The following is a 16300-nucleotide window of genomic DNA, read 5'->3' on the forward strand; positions in this document are numbered from 1 at the left end:
GGGGACAAGAAATCAACAAAAAAGTATTTCCAGAGCTGGGCACTTGGCAAACGCAAATGCAAGAGATTCCCAAAGAAAATACAGACTGCACTAAAGATGAATTTGTAATCAAAATTTACAAAACAGAGGGGAAATAATTCACTATGAATAAGAGTTGGCAGACATAAATATATGAGATCATTTAACAGTCTTAAAGAGAATATAAAATAAGTATGTTTTAAATTATTAGAGACATACAAGAAATTTAGAACTATTAAAAAGAATAATAAACCATAAAAAAAAACAACCCCAGCAGATTTGTAAAAGAATCAAATAGAACTTCTAAAGTCACTGGGTCTTCTGCTTCTGGTGGTATGTCAAATTAGATATTCTGTAGGACCCTCCCACTAAAAAACAATTAGACCTAGTGCAGTAGTACAGTTAATTCTGCAGAGAAAGCAGCTAATCCTCTATGTAAAAGAGTACCATAAGCCACAGAACATTGTATACTTTGGCAGAATAATAAAGTTATCTTAAGATCTGTAGCCCATATTCCCTTAAAGAAAACCAAAAGCTAATGTGAATCCTAAGAGAAACATTTGTAGACAAGTAGCATGGTCTAACACAATTAATTTTCATGATCTTGATTCATCTATGATATATGAGATATAAAATCAATCTTTAGAAAGACCTGCCATTCTATAATAGTCACTTGCATATTTTCAGTCACCTAATACTATAATAGCAATGTCATAAGATATCTGCATCTAAATTAAACCATCACAATGGTCTTTTAGGTGAGTGGTCCTCTAACAAGATCAGCTCCTTTTGCTGGCATAAGCTCAATGAAACAGCAAACGCAGTTGTCTGAAACACATATTTCATAGATCCCACTTCTGGGCAGGCCTGCCCTCTGAAAGCTAAAGAAACTGGTTAATTCTGAAGACACAACTAGATTCAGGAAATAGACAAAAGTTGTCTATTTTTACATGTGCTAATGCTGCAAAATCCCATAAAATAAGACCTTTGGTGACTAGAAAATTTCTAGAGTTTTCAAAGGGGGCACATTTGCTGTGTTTTATAAAGCAACTCATGCCCGGATAGGCTAAAAAACACTGTATTCTTCTTCCACCTTCAATGTAAGATTATTTCACATAGTAAGGCTGGTCTAGTTGTCACCTAAACAAAGACGGGGTTTGGTTTTGGTTTTGGTTTTTTATAATTTTTGCACCTCCTAGTCCCTAGCTGTTTGTTACCTTGCTGCTTTAACCAGTGTATTATTCCCCAGAATATAAAATGTTATCACTCAAAAGATTTCATGAAGACATTGTATGTTGCATGAACATTACCGAATATTATCATATTGTGCCATTAAATAAAATTTTAATTTTATTTGCATGAGTTCTGATGAGAGGTTGAAGAATATTATTGCCTAGCATCATGATTATAGAAATGCCATTTTTTATTAAAAAGACAGTAGGCTTTTGAAGTCAGCCAATTCCCCCAAAACACCATAGCATAAATTCTCAAATTATGATGCATAGTCTCATTCACACCTGTTGGAAAACAACAGGAGAATGAATGAATCTGCTTATAGAAGTCCACTGTTCACACAACAGACAAGTCAAAAGATGCAGATACCAATGAGCAAAGAGGTATGTTTTTCTCTATTCTGTATTATTCTTTGATTCACTGAATACTAAGTGATTTATACTTTCTACTGGGTCATAACTAAGGACCCATTTGAATCTACTTGGCAAATCATTTGCATGAAAACAAGTTCCAGAATTACTTGTTATTGTCAGTTATAATTCTATTCCATAGAGCACCGTCTATACCAATTTCTCCATCTGTAGCATATCACAACTGATGATCACATAATGATTGTTATCATCAATGAAAGCTCAAATAATATTTATCATATAATTTTAAAGCACAGCAGTGCCTTATAAAAAGGATTTCATCGAAAGGTAGCTGAAATAGAACTATAGGGAAGCAGCAAATCTGGTATAAAGCTAATAGACTCTGAAGCCAGTCTGACTTAGAAATTCTGGGACCTCCATTTTGGCCTATCACCTTCATAACTTCTTTGAGTATTACCATATTTTGCCATGTATAATGTGCACATTTTTGCCCAAATTTGTGAAGGAAAAATAAGGATGCACATTATACATGGGTAGTACTAATTCTGTATCTGTATGTTTTTAATTCTTTTATTTAGGCTTACGATTTAAAAGTGTAACTCTAGAAATCAATAGCAATACCGTATGCAAAACAGTACCCTAAGTTTTGTTGAACTTAGGACGAACTTGCAATGACGAAGAGTTCTTGGCCTTCTTGCATAAATATGGTAAATTTGTTACCGGTACATAACATATTTTTTATACCTTGTGTCTATTCTTGTGTTTTGTAATTATTTGTTCCAGAAAATTTCTTGTACCATAATATGTTAAAAAATAAATGTCAAAATTCCTTTATAATACAAAGAACAAGTACCTAAATGTAAACAAAATAAAAATTTGAATTAGAAAATTAAATTACAAGATTTTTTTTCTCTGAAAGTTTGTGCCAAAAACGTAGGTGTGCATTATACATGGGAGTGCATCATCCACAGCAAAATATGGGTAGTTTGCTTACCTGTAAAATGGGGAAGTATCACCTACATTTCAGGGCTACTGTGAGGATAAAACACCACAGTATATGCTGTAAATGTTCAACAAATGGGAGCTTTTACAGTTCATACCCTTAAAACACAGTCCACTTTCTGGAAATTTCTACTTTGAAATTATTCACTTCCATGTGTTTCCATATTTCTGGGTTTCTTTTTTGTTTTGGGGTTTGGGGTTTTTTTTTTGGTAACTTAGGATCTTGTGATAAGGAGCAGAGCTGTGAGATCATTAGAATTCTGACTACTCTTATCAATTATTCTAGCTGATTGGCTAATTTCATTTAAAGAAGTAATATATTAAAAAGCCAAACCAAAAATTCATACCTGGTGTTAAAAAAAAACACAAAAAAACAAAACTTGGTCATGGGTGATATGTTCCCAAAATTTAGACTTTCGAGTTTATAACAGTACTCATATTTAACTGTACACACCAATATCACAATATTACATAATAAAAACTTCAAAGAAATCAGTGTATAAAATTTCTACAAAAGCCCAGGTCAAACGCATTTCTGTCAACTTTTGATTTTTATGTAGACTAAAGAAAGCCTTCTAAAATTTATATTATTTACAGTCCTCTGTAGATTTACACACTAACCTGGTAGAAATGCGACTAAAGACTGCGTTGAAGTTGTTGCAGCTGAGAGAAAATAAGACTCCAGAGGCCGAATTCCGAAGTTCAGCTGCGTGTTGGTTTCCTTCACGACAGGTGTGAAGAAAATGGCAGATTTCTGGCAGCAACTGTTTGACCAGCATTGTTTCATCTAATCTCATTGTGTCCTTTGGTTGCTAAAACAGAAATAATCACATAATTCTAAAGCTTTCTTAAATTTACATGTAAATATTTTCTATAATGAAAAATTTCAAACATACATGAGTGGAAATAGAATGAACACCCATCTTTACACTCATCACCTAGAGTCAATAATTGTTAGTATTTCATCATGTTTACTATATCTATAGTTAGTCGAATAAAGTGGATGGTTCCATCTTTGCCCTCTTAATCACAATGAAAGTCCAGCCCCCCCATCCATCTTCTTTAGCCTCCCACACCCACTTCTGCCTGTCCCCCTGTTCATCAAATCCCCACATAAGCCCTTCCCCTCCTGGGAATCCCCAGTTTGTTGTGAGTTCTAAATAAATACTACTCATATTCACTGGTGAGTGCACTGTGTCATCTGTCTCAATAGCCAAATAAATTCCTAGATGGGCAATCATACCCGCCTTTGAGCACATTGAGCAGATATGACAAGTATCATAGATAGATGTTGCTTATTACCAATAATTTTGTTTTGGTTGAACCATTTCAAAGTAAGTTATAAACATCATAATACTTTACCCCTACAAACTTCAGCAGCTCTTAAAAATAAGGCCATTCTCCAATATAACTTCAATCAGGCCAAGGAAAAATAAATACTTCCCTTTTATCAGCTAATATCCAATCTGTATTCAAATTTCCCCAACTGCCCCGAAAATGGCTTCAAAAATGGTCACAGATTATAGCATGATTGTTATGTTCCTCTTTATTCTAAAACTATCCCCCCCCCACTCCATATGACATCATTTTTATTTTCTGTAACATTGGTATTTTAAAGAAAATGGGCCAGTTGTCTGATAAAATTCCATATTTTTTATTTGATTATTCTTTAGTGGTATAAATTAACTTGCTCTTCTAGTTACTGTATTTTCTGTAAGGTGGAACCTAAACCTAGGTCTGATTACACTGAGGTTAAACACTTTAGGTGATTCAGTACAGTTCATATTACATCTCATCAGAAGTACATAATGCCAGGTGATCCCACTGTGAACAACACCAAGTTTGATAAGCTTGATGTTAATAAATCTCTACTTTATAATTAACAAAACAATCAATGGATAAGCTATTCTGCAGATATACTGTTCCACATCAATATTTCATCTAATGGCTTTAGTATCCATATATGAATGACAATTTTGGTATTACCAAGCATGATGTCAAAAAACAAAATGTTGTATAATTGTGCACTATGCTTGATTCTGTAACTGCAATCCAAGTGCTTTCAGATTCAAATACACTGAAATACATGGACTGTAAATAAACAGATATCACAAAAACCTACAAAATTTGAGTTACAATGCCTATTTCTCACTTATAGGCTAACCAAACAATATACATTTTAAACTAACTCCAATGATAAACAAATGAAAATTGTAAAAGCAGTCAATATTTTGAATAATGATCATATATACAGGAATAAAAATATTTAAGATTCCTCAAATTCTACAAAATTTTACTCATGCTATTGATAAGTATTTGTTCACTTTCACTTGGCTATTTCAACTACTTAACATGATAAACATGTATTTGTAGGTTCAATTTGTCCTAAACTGCCTCAACTTACTTTAGTCTAAAAATGAAAATCAAGAGACAACCATAAAATCATTGATGGCAATCCAAGAAAACACAATTATTGGTTAATGTGAATAGTATTATTTTTTATTTATAAATTTAATGAAAAAAAACTTATACATTTGCAATCATAGAGCAGAGCAAGGTAATATATATTTTATGCCTTATATAAGTTATACCATGCCCACTTTTTAGAGTGTCAATTAAGCTATCTCCAAAGAGTATCAAATTTAACAGGGGCCAATAATATCAGTGATCATTTTCCCAAATACATCTAACCATTACCTCTCAGTTATAAATGTTAACAGAGAAAAGCTGTAGAGCTAAGAGGCCATAAACAACCCTATCCACATTCAAACATGGTCGTAGCTGACATACTGGTATTTGCATTCAAAGCAATAAGACAACTACAAAGATCTGATTCGGGAGAAATTTAAAAACTGTCCACTTTCACAATTCCACCATCCTATTTAACAGCCCTTCTGCTCTTTCCCTCCATTTTATAAATGGACAACAGTATATCACAAATAATAGAAAGCACTAAGCTAAAACAGAACTCGCTCACCCTCAGTTTAAGTAGAAAATTTAAAAACTGGCTCACAATTTTGGAATATGACCAAGAGTTATTAAAAGACTGTAAAACATGCTTAGGTTTTGTGGCCTATTGTCTTAAACACTTCTCTTCCCTAAGGGATACATAGTTGTGTGAATGTAATTATTCTTCCAACTCCCTACTCTATCACTTCCCCCAAACACTTCTGACCTCCCCTCTCTTCTCAACCACACAATCAGTCCTCATGTATCAATGTCCCTTCCACCTAGGTTTACTATAAAGAACAACTGTAATATATGAGAAGCAATTCTGAAATTAAAGCAAATGATGTGCCAAAGGAAGAGAGAATATGTAAGAAATAACTCCAATACATATTGAATAGACAGATCTTTAAAATGGAGGTATTAAATTTATATATTTACATAAACCCCTACTATGTTCCAGGGAGAATTAAAGCTATTGAAGTATAGAAACACTTTGTTTTAAACAAGAGAAATTGTCTTGAAAAAAATTAAAAAATTCTAATTAAGTCATGGTTGAAATACACGGAGATAACTATTTAGAGGAACTGCTGTTTTGTACTCAACTAAACCTCCACATATCAATTTTAAATGTTTGTATTTACAGATAACAAGTGTTCATAAGGTAGGATCTATCAGTAATGGTTTTAATTTTTTAAAGCTCTCTTTTATATGGATTAGAAAAGTAAAATATTAGAATCAGATTCATATGGTTAAAATAAGATTACTCTTGATCTTTCGCACCACATTCTTTCAAAGCTAAGCAATGCCTTCGGCCTAACAGTATATGAAGAAATTCATTAAATCAAATACATGAAGAAATTTATTAACTCTTTTTTCATAAAATCTTTTTTCATAAAATCTTTTCTAAAACACCTGAGATTATGTGACTCCAGCTTAACACGTTATAAGTAAACTTAATATCTATTTAATTTACAAAAGAGAAAATAATTTTCTCTTGAAAACTTGTTTATACCACTCCGTTAGCTCTGTTTTAAAAAGTCATATGCATGTCTTAGGCAAAAAAATCCGTATGACTGTTCTTGTCCACACCTATACTTTGGTACATCAGATCAACTCAAAATTAAATTCATAAACTCTACTTATTTAAGAACAGGTTTACTTACCCCAGCAAGACATTTTTCCAGTGTATCCAATATAATCAACTGAGAGAGATATAAATTTTTTTCAGCAGCTTCTCCAAATATTCTCTACAAGAAAAAGATATTCAGAACACTAAAAGTTGGTTATTACTCTCCACTACCAATCAGCACACATCTGAAAAGTGAGGGACTAAGGATCAAGAAAATCAATAGTCTTCCATTTTATCTCCCAGATTAGAATATATTTAAATCTATCATCTCTGATTTTATCCTAATGCGCACACAAAATAAAGTATCAAGCAAACAAAACTGCTGGCATTTCTTACAGTCTACCATTAGCCTTGTAACAGTAAAAGGGACTTTGGTTTATACTCTAAAAATATATAGGATTTAGATACACATACAGATCTTTACCAGAATCTTGAATGGAGCATTTAACCACATTCTGAAGCCACAAAATAATCAGTTTAAATTCTTATAGCAAAAAAATACTGTAATACCACTTAGGGTGACATTTAAGCATTCACTATCCTTAAATCGAATACTGTACTACTGACTAACAAGAGACTATGGTTTCCACTATTCAATTTACTCAATAAGCACTAAATAAATGCCAATACTGGTTTTGTTTTTGTTTTGAAAGAAGGTTCCAAATATTAAAATATTTTCAATCTAACTGGGAACATGGCCATTTATTATATAAGTAAAATCCTGTCACTCTGCCCCACACACTGTGCAACACAAGAGCTCCACTGAACCTTAAATATATTCTGTAAATCACTTTACATATTTACTAAAAGTTCTGCTTCTTTCAGAAAATTTTGATTTTTTTCTATAAAGAGAATATTTCTTTGTAACACAAATGATTGCTCACCCCTCTAATTTATCAATTTTGTAAGTCTGGGGTACTATCTAACTAGTTTTTTCAAAAGAAAACACAACAAAGATGATGTGACTATAAAAATGGAACTGATTTTCACAATCTCCAACCAGAAGTCAATTTCATAGCTCAATACAAACAATACAAAGTGTGGTTGTAAATGCTAAAGACAATAAGAGCAGTTTGGGTTTAGTCAAGAAATATCCAGATCAGTTGACTTGAACTGAGTATAAAGGAGATTTTAGATAGGACTTGACAGAGAGGAAGGAATCACCTGAGAGAGATAGGAGAAATGTGCTCAAAGGTACAGAAGAAGAACAGTTGGAGTACTCTGAAGTCTAAGAATGCAAACAGATTTTATAAAATGGGGGGGGGGGAAGCAATTATAAGCTTTGAAAGTGGAAACTTGAGGAAAGCGGTATTTGAGGAAAACTGTTTCAACAATAGGTGGTCTATCTACTACAGGATGTGTCACAGGTCACAGGAGGAAAGAAATAGAACAATATTTTCATAAAAGCAATCTCACATTTTAAAACTACAAGGTCATATTTTATTTATCATCTACTTAGGAGTGGGACAATCTGATATGTAAATGTTCAAATAAGAAGCTGAGGAAAATATTTTAATAGATTACTATGGTCAATTCATTGATGACACAAAATCTCTGTGAAATCCTAATTCCAGAAAAATAATGGAAAGGAGACAGGGTCACAAATATGAGAAGTATCTAAGGAAAAGAAGCAAAAGCTAAAATGAAAGTTAAAATGTTACCCGTGTTTATCCACAAAATAAGATGAATGTTTATACCCAGAGTTTACAGAAAAATGACTTTTTATACTTCAAAATACACTGCACCACATTTTTAAATAAAAAACAAGCCAAAATAAATTCCCCCACAGAACAGTAATCCAAATACTTACCATATTGTTAACATTCTTTAAGATAGTAGTGAGGCCGCTAATAACCAAAGAAAACTTGTATTTGGAAATATTGATAAGACATTCCTTATTGTGTTCGGTGCTGACTTTGGTATGTGTGTTCTGCTGTCCTGTTTTTATTGGAAGCTGAAAAAAAAAAAAAAGAAAAAAAATGTTAGATTACACTTGAAAACGACTCAAAAGAACTCTATTTCTCATTGCAAATCATGAGATTTTAGGAAAATTGTATCAACCAATTACCTATATTTGTATTTCAAGCTCCCATTTTCTATATATAATAGCATTTACAGCAAATCTTATATTCTTTGGAAATTTCAATTTTTGCAGCTTTCTTTCTGGAAGTCATAAATCTCTATCTACTAAATTAAATCCTTACCCAGCACAAGATAAGAGAGAATAATGAGTCACAGAAATAGAGCTATTTCCTTATAGCTAAGCATGATTTCAGAGAATGTTTGCAATAAAACACACAGAATCCTTTCCCTTATACCTTGAACTCAAGCATTAATAGAACAGACCAAGAACATCTATGACCTTTAGTCAAAATGGCAAATAACTGTGGCTTGCTCAAAAATGAGAACAAACTATACAACCTGGAATAAACAGAGTAAGATGGACTCAGGTAAGATAAAGACCCTCAAATATACAGTTGAGGGAGTAACAAACAGCACGGACAAACAGATAAATTCATGGACCACATTAAGGGGATCACATTGACATTCATCTGAGAATGGGTTAAGTTGCAATACCAAGAAGTTCATGGCTACTCTGTTCAAGAGTAGCATCTGTATTGAAAGCATCATGCACAAATTTACTGTTTAAGTGTTAGCTCTTGCTGATTTATCTAATCGAGACCACTGGTGAGGTTCCTCTGTGGAAAAACAAGCCTAAGTCCAGCTTCCTCATTTTTAAAATGGTGCAGCTAAAGGTAGAACGAGACTGTGTGGCATGCCCACGTTTGTTTAGTCAATAACAGATGACTGATTTGATGGTAAAGAAATACTAAATAAAAGAGGGAAAGCATTTTTTAGTGTTTAGAGGAAGGGCAGAAGAGAAGGTACAGAATTACATAATGTTAATTGTAAAGATTATGGAGGGTAAAAACCTGAAAGACCAGAAAAAGGGGGACTTTAGAAGATGGCAGTGGCTGCAGTGTAGCTTGTGAATGTCCCCAAATCCCTCTGTGATGGTGATTTTGTGTCTACCTGATTGGTTCACAAGGTACACAGATATTTGGCTTAACATTTCCGGGTGTGTCTCTCAGAGTGTTTCCTGATTAAATAAGCATTTGAGTAGATGTGCTCAGGGAAGCAGTTTGCTCCTCCACCCCCCAACCCCCTCCAATGTCAGTGGGTATCATCCACTGAGGGCCTGAATACAACAAAAAGGCAAAGAAAACAAGAATTAGTCCCTTCACGTGACTGAGCTGGGACACTGACCTTCTCCTGCCCTCAGCACACCTGATTCTCAGGCCCTCGGACCCAGACTAGAATCTACACTATCAGCTCCCCTGGTTCTCAGGCCTTTGGACTCAGACTGAATTACATCACCAGCTTTCCTGGGTCTCCCACCTGCAGAAGGCAGATCATGGGACTTCTCAGACTCCAAAATCACATGAGCTAATCCCTTACAATAAATCTCCCCCCCTCTCACACACACACACCCCATTTATGGTGAAAGGGACTTTGTAGGTGCAATTAAGGTCCCTAATCAGTCTACTCTGAGTTAATCATAAGGGAGATTATCTTGAATGAGCCTGTGCTAACCAGCTGAGCCATAAGAAATTTGAAGCAGCAAAAAAGCCTTCTGTTGGTCTTGAAGAAGCAAACTGCCATCCTGTGGGGAAGGCACTGTGGCAGGGAACAGCAAGCTGTCTCTAAGAGCTCAGGGCCTCAGTCTTACAACTGTGGGAACCTCAATTCTACCAACAACCAGGGAGCTTGGGAAAGGACCTCAAGCCTCAGATAAGCTCACAGCTCCAACCAACACATTGACTTCAGCCTGGTGCACGCCTGAGCAGAGAACTCAGCTAACCAATACCCAGATTTCTGACCCACAAAAACTGTGAGATAATAATTTCATGTATTCTTAAGCCACTGTGTTTGTGGTAGTTTGTTGCAGGCAGTAGAAAACTAATACTACTACCAAATCTGTATCTTCAAATGTGTTATCCAAAGTTTCTTTGGTATCTCTACATGGGTATCTTTCAGACACTTCAAATTCAGTGTTTCTAAATTTCGATTTAGCATCTTCCTACCATGTTTCCTATCTTAGTAAACAGTCCCACGATTCGCCCAGTTTCTCAAGTCTGAGGTCTGAGAGTCATCTTTGACACTTCCTTTATTCCCTTCCTTTCATCCCCCGTTAGTCAGATTGATAAAAATGAGAATTACTGGGCATACACAACTCAGTTCTACTGTTCGTTACTTGGAAACAGGCTTGCTACAAAGTGCAAGAATTTTCCTCTATGTCAGAATGCCAAGAGTTGATCAGAGGCCTAGCACTGCAGAAGGGAGTCACCAACAAAACAGTGCTTGGGATGGATGGGTAAGTCTGCCTACTTCTGAGATGCAGTTAGTAGGCTCATGTGGGTCTCCAACATCACATTGAGTAGACCTGCCTAGAAGCAAGAATATGGAAAAATAGACTCCACTTCTTGATGTGAGAATGGCAAGGTCTTATTGTAGGAGAGCATGTGGGATGAGAGATATTGTAACCATATTTGGAAAACACAATCTGCCATACCATAAAACTCAAAATAAATTCAAAGCTGCTGTGCTGACCAATATAAATATATTTCATATCTGTTTAGGTCTCCATCTTTACTCTTTTATTCTTAACTTGTTCAGAAGTCAGGCAGGGAAGAAAGGTGTATTCAGCCCCCCTCCCCGTCCCCTACCCTCAGGGTCCCATAAACAGCACGAAAATCTATGTAAATAAAATACAAGATTAGGAGTTAGTAAGTCACCAAGACTTCATCAGATAAGGTGGTTAGGGAAAGTTCTCTGGGGGTGTAACATTTGAGCAGAGACCTAAATGAAGTTAAGAGTATGGGAAGACCCATGCACAGGTCTGAAGAAGGGCATTCAAGGCTGACGTGGCAGGTATGTAAAATGGATCTGATGTTCGAATGAGCGGGGCGTATTCAAAGCCTAGCAAAGGGGCCAATGTGGCTAAACCAAAGGAGAAAAAAGAAGAAAATGGAGGGGATGAGGTCAGGGAGAGAAGCAGGGGTGGGTCAGATCATGGAAAGCCTTACAGGCCGTTTTAAGAGCTTTGAATTTATTTTGATTTTGATGATGTGGCAGATTATATTTTCCAAATATGGTCACTATATTGCTCATCCCACAAGCTTTCCTGCAATAAGACCATTTTTCCATTTCCTTGCATCTCGAATGTCTTGTGATTGTTTTGACCAATAAAATATGGCAGAAGGGACACTGTGCCAGTTCCAGGCACAGCCTCTAACTGATTTGACAGTTTTTCTTTCCCTCCTCCTGGAAGCCCACCGCCATATAAAAAATGTGATAACTCTGAGACCGCCATGCTGTGAGAAGCCCAGGCCACATGGAGAGATTCTGAAGAATCAAATGCCATGTAGACAGAGCGGCAAGAAGCACTGAGGTGCCTGACATGTGACTGTAGAGTCATATTGCGGGGCCGGACGAGTGGCTCATTGGTTAGTTCGCTTGGAAGCGCCAACTCTGAGCAGCAGGGCCCCAGTTAGGATCCCACATGTGGACCAGTGATGCTGCGCCCTCTACAGCTAAGATGGTGAACAACAGCTCGACCTGGAGCTGGGCTGCCGTGAGTCTCTGGCGATGGTGTAGGCTGCAGTGGGGCTGGCCGGCAGCTGGCGTGTGCTTTCATGAGCTGCTGTGAGCCACCGTGAGTGGCCATCCAATGGCCGGCAACCGATCTGACTTAGCTGGGAAGACCACAATGATCACAATACCAACATGGGCCAGTGAAGCGACGTCCTCCACAACTAGACTGAAGAACAAAAAGGACAGCAACTTGTCTGTTCCCCTCCCCCAATTCCCCAATAAAATCTTAAAAAAAAAAAAAAGAGTCATATTGGGAGGGCTTCTCCAGCCCCAGCCATCCCAGCCAACACCATGAGGAATGGAGGTGACTATCCAGCCAAACTCGTCATGAGTTTCTGACTCGAAAAATTGTGAGCCAAACAAACAGGTTGTTTTAAGCTACAAGGCTTTGGGGTAGTTTGTTATGCAGCAATAGATAATGAAAAGAGGGGAAGAAATATTAAAGGGATATAAACAGGGAAGTAACATGATCTGATTTTTATATTTAAAAAGAACCTTCTTGTTGCTGAGTATTAGAAGGTAGTTTAGGCAAGATGGTATCTTAAATTAGGCTAAAAGAATAGAGAAGAAATAGTGAGAAGATGTTATAGATTTATTTAAAATGGCAAGCTGATTGTGAAATTCATTGAAAGAACAAATTTGTGAGAATACCTAAGAAATTTTTGAAAAACAAGAACAAGAGAAGACTTACATTATCAGTCTAAAGACTGAAACATTCTATTAAGCTCTTATAACAAAGCCAATACATTATAAACATAAACTAAAGTCATAGAGCAGATTAGTAGTATGTACATAAAAATTTAATATGATAAAGGTAGTATTTCAAATCAGTGATAAAAGAATGGCTTTGTCAGTAAAACATTACCAGATCAACTGGCTATGCATCTGAAACAAATAACTCATACCAAATTTAAAAGAGTGCATGAGTGTGTGTGACTGTGTGTGTGTGTGTGTGTGTGTGTGTGTGTGTGTGTGTAATAAACAGACAGAGAGAGAGACTAAGAAACTACTGTGAAAGAAACAAAACCATAAAACTATTAGGAAAAATACTAAAGAATAATTTCGTAACACTGAGGCAAGGCAGATTTTCCTAAGCAACATAAATCCAGAAGCCATAAAGAAAAAAAACATAGGTATATTTGCCTACCTAAAAATGCTTAAATTGTGAAAGAAAAAAAAAAGACATTATAGCACTGACAAAGAAAAAGACAAGTAACAGGAAGTAAAAGAATATGCAAACAACCAGCAGCCCAAAAGGTTTACATAACTAATACATAAGGTTGTATTATATATTAATTAGACTATTCAATGGAAAAACTGTTGAAGAAATATGATGCAATTCACAGAAGATGAGTGGCCAGTAAATCTATGAAAATGTGTTCATTTCACTAATAATGTTAAATGTGCAAAATAAAATTAGAGAATTTTTGTGACTCTCCACATTTTTCCAAAATAAAGTGCTACTAGAACACATAATAAGGAAATGACTATGCCTGTAGTGGGTATTTTAATTAAGTAAAATAAAAAATAAAGCTTGAACAAAAATTTTTTTAAAAAGATAAGGTAATGGTATTTACAAGAGAAGTAAGAATGAGATTTTTTTTCTTTATTTTATGAGTTCCTCTTATTTTCAATTGGCACCTATTACTTTCCCAATTGGGAAAAAGCAAATTTTTAAAAAAACTCTTTCTTAAACATTTCATGCTACCATACATAAATCTTTGGATAGTACGACAGAAATATAAAGGATTTAAACTACATGAATAAAAATAATCATCTTTTAATTATGATCTGTATTAACAACCTGTTAGCTATTTAAGATACAAGATTTCAACAAATAAGAGGATTTAGCAAGAAAGAGAAAGCATAACATTAAGCAAAGCACTGTGAACAATGGAAAATTTGTTCCTAGTTGCACTCAGAAAATTCTTCAAAAGGTCACAGGCTAAAATTTTTGCTTCTGTGTACATTTTAATCAGTTTCTAAAAGGCCCTTCAGACCATGATGGGGGTGGGGGTGACATTAAAATTCACTTAATAAAAGTTTTCATCTAAATGAGAGAAAAAAAGCAAAGAAAAAATCATACTATAGGAAAAAAGCAACTAGAAAAAAAACATACTAGGGAAAAAAGATGCATCAGCTAACAACATAAATCAGGAAAAGGTATCGCCATTGATATGTAATATGACTTTATATGGCATCTAATAGATTTAATTTTTTTTAAGTTTTAACATGCGATATAAGAAATACAAAAGTGGCGCAATGGTTAAGAACTGGCTTGGGATGCCAGAGGGCCCCGATTCGGATCCCACATGTGAGGGCCAGTGACACTGCCCTCTACAGCTAAGATGCTGAACAACAGCTCAACCTGGAGCTGGGCAGCTGTGAGTCACCGGCGATGGTGTAGGCTGCAGCCCCTGCTGCAGTGGGTTGCAATGGGCTACCGTATGTAGCCAGCAGCCAGCGTGAGCGGCCGTCCAGAAGCCAGCGACTGATCTGCCTCGCCCGGGAAGAGCGCAATGATGGTGCCAACTTGGGCCAGTGAAGCAATGTCCTCCACAACTAGACTGAAGAACAAAATGACAGCAACTTGTCTATTCCCCTTCCCCCAATTCCCCAGCAATGTTCCCATCCCCCAATTCCCCAATTAAAAAAAAAATCTTTAAAGAAATACAATTAGCACATTAAACCTACGATATTCCTTTGACAAGGCTAAGTGAAAAAGGTAAGACAACTTAAAGCTGTTAAAGCTAAGTAAATTATATAAGATATGGCTAAACTGATAATACATGAATGACTAAAGTTAGGGGAACTGATAACATTCTGAAATTTAATACTTAGCTCATAAAACATATATTAAACAATTAACTGATTTAAAATATATATATATACGCATATTCTAAAGATATTTGGGGGCAAGGAGATTAGCACAGAGCCAAACCACCTTTGCCAAGAAGTAAATTTCAACATCATCCTTCCCCAAAGAGTTCTTGCTTTAGTTTCTTCTCTTCCTATTATGCTGAACTTACAGGCTATCCACGTTTTTCTACACATAGAAGTCCCTGACTCACAAATAAAGAACCTATTTATACCAGCGGTCCCAACCACTAATGAAGCTCCGAAAGCAGATTCCTAAATGCCCTTGCCAGGTTCTCCAGATGCCTACTAACAAGGCCGAGGAAGGTTTGTTCTGTCAAACATAAACTTGGATCCCACTGTTCCCATAAAAGTGCTGGTTCTTCCTTTGCCCCTGCTCTCCCTGCCCTTCAGTATAATAATTCAATACAAAAGCCATTAGGTAGGGCAGAGCAAGGTAGATGTCTGTGTGTGTGTTTGGGGGAAGAGAGGGATGTAGGAGTCAGAGCAGGATGAGTAAGGCATTCAAGTGGAGGAAATGGAGCAGGGGGGTGGTGAAGAGGGTGCCCACATGTGGAAGGCAGCCCAGCAAAGGATGTCAGAGAATGAATGGGGTAAGGGGAGCCTCCCACAGAGAGGGCAGCCAGACACAGGGTATTAGAATCCAGGGGAGAAAGGTTTCATGGGAGAGCAGGCCACATAGTGTGTCCGAGCCTAAGCTGGAGAGGGAGGGTGTCCACTAGGAGGACAGCCCACAGTTAGGTGTCAAAGCCCGAGTGGGATGAAGAGACGAGAGCGGGGCGCAGCAAGGGGTGTTGGACTGTACTGGGCTCCTGCACGGTGGGAAGGGGCCTTCTAGCACAATCTGAGCAGGATGACGAGAATGCTCACACAGGGTAGGGTATGACACTCGGGCTGGGGGATAACAAGGAGGGCTGGAACCCAAGCAGAATGAGGGGGGCATCTGTGCTGGGGAGTAGGTGGTGATGAGGGAATGACAGTGACAAGAGATTGGTTACATAAAAGGTGACTGGTAAAGACAGTAAATATATTAAGACTAACAAGAGCCAGGTTTCTGACTGTCAGA

General features: G+C 36.4%; 1 protein-coding gene across 1 annotated transcript in view; it reads right to left on the reverse strand.

Annotated features, from left to right (window-relative positions):
• NF1 (neurofibromin 1) overlaps positions 1–16300 on the reverse strand; it is a 246631-nt gene that overhangs the window by 195026 nt on the left and 35305 nt on the right. Inside the window, exons 2-4 of the mRNA XM_019646973.1 lie at positions 8513–8656; positions 6737–6820; positions 3246–3436 (exon numbers count right to left, since the gene is read on the reverse strand). Coding sequence (XP_019502518.1) covers positions 3246–3436; positions 6737–6820; positions 8513–8656 — 419 coding nt within the window. The remainder of the gene's footprint in view (positions 1–3245; positions 3437–6736; positions 6821–8512; positions 8657–16300) is intronic.

Source organism: Hipposideros armiger, unplaced genomic scaffold, assembly GCF_001890085.2.
Source record: "Hipposideros armiger isolate ML-2016 unplaced genomic scaffold, ASM189008v1 scaffold_108, whole genome shotgun sequence".
NCBI lineage: Eukaryota > Metazoa > Chordata > Mammalia > Chiroptera > Hipposideridae > Hipposideros > Hipposideros armiger.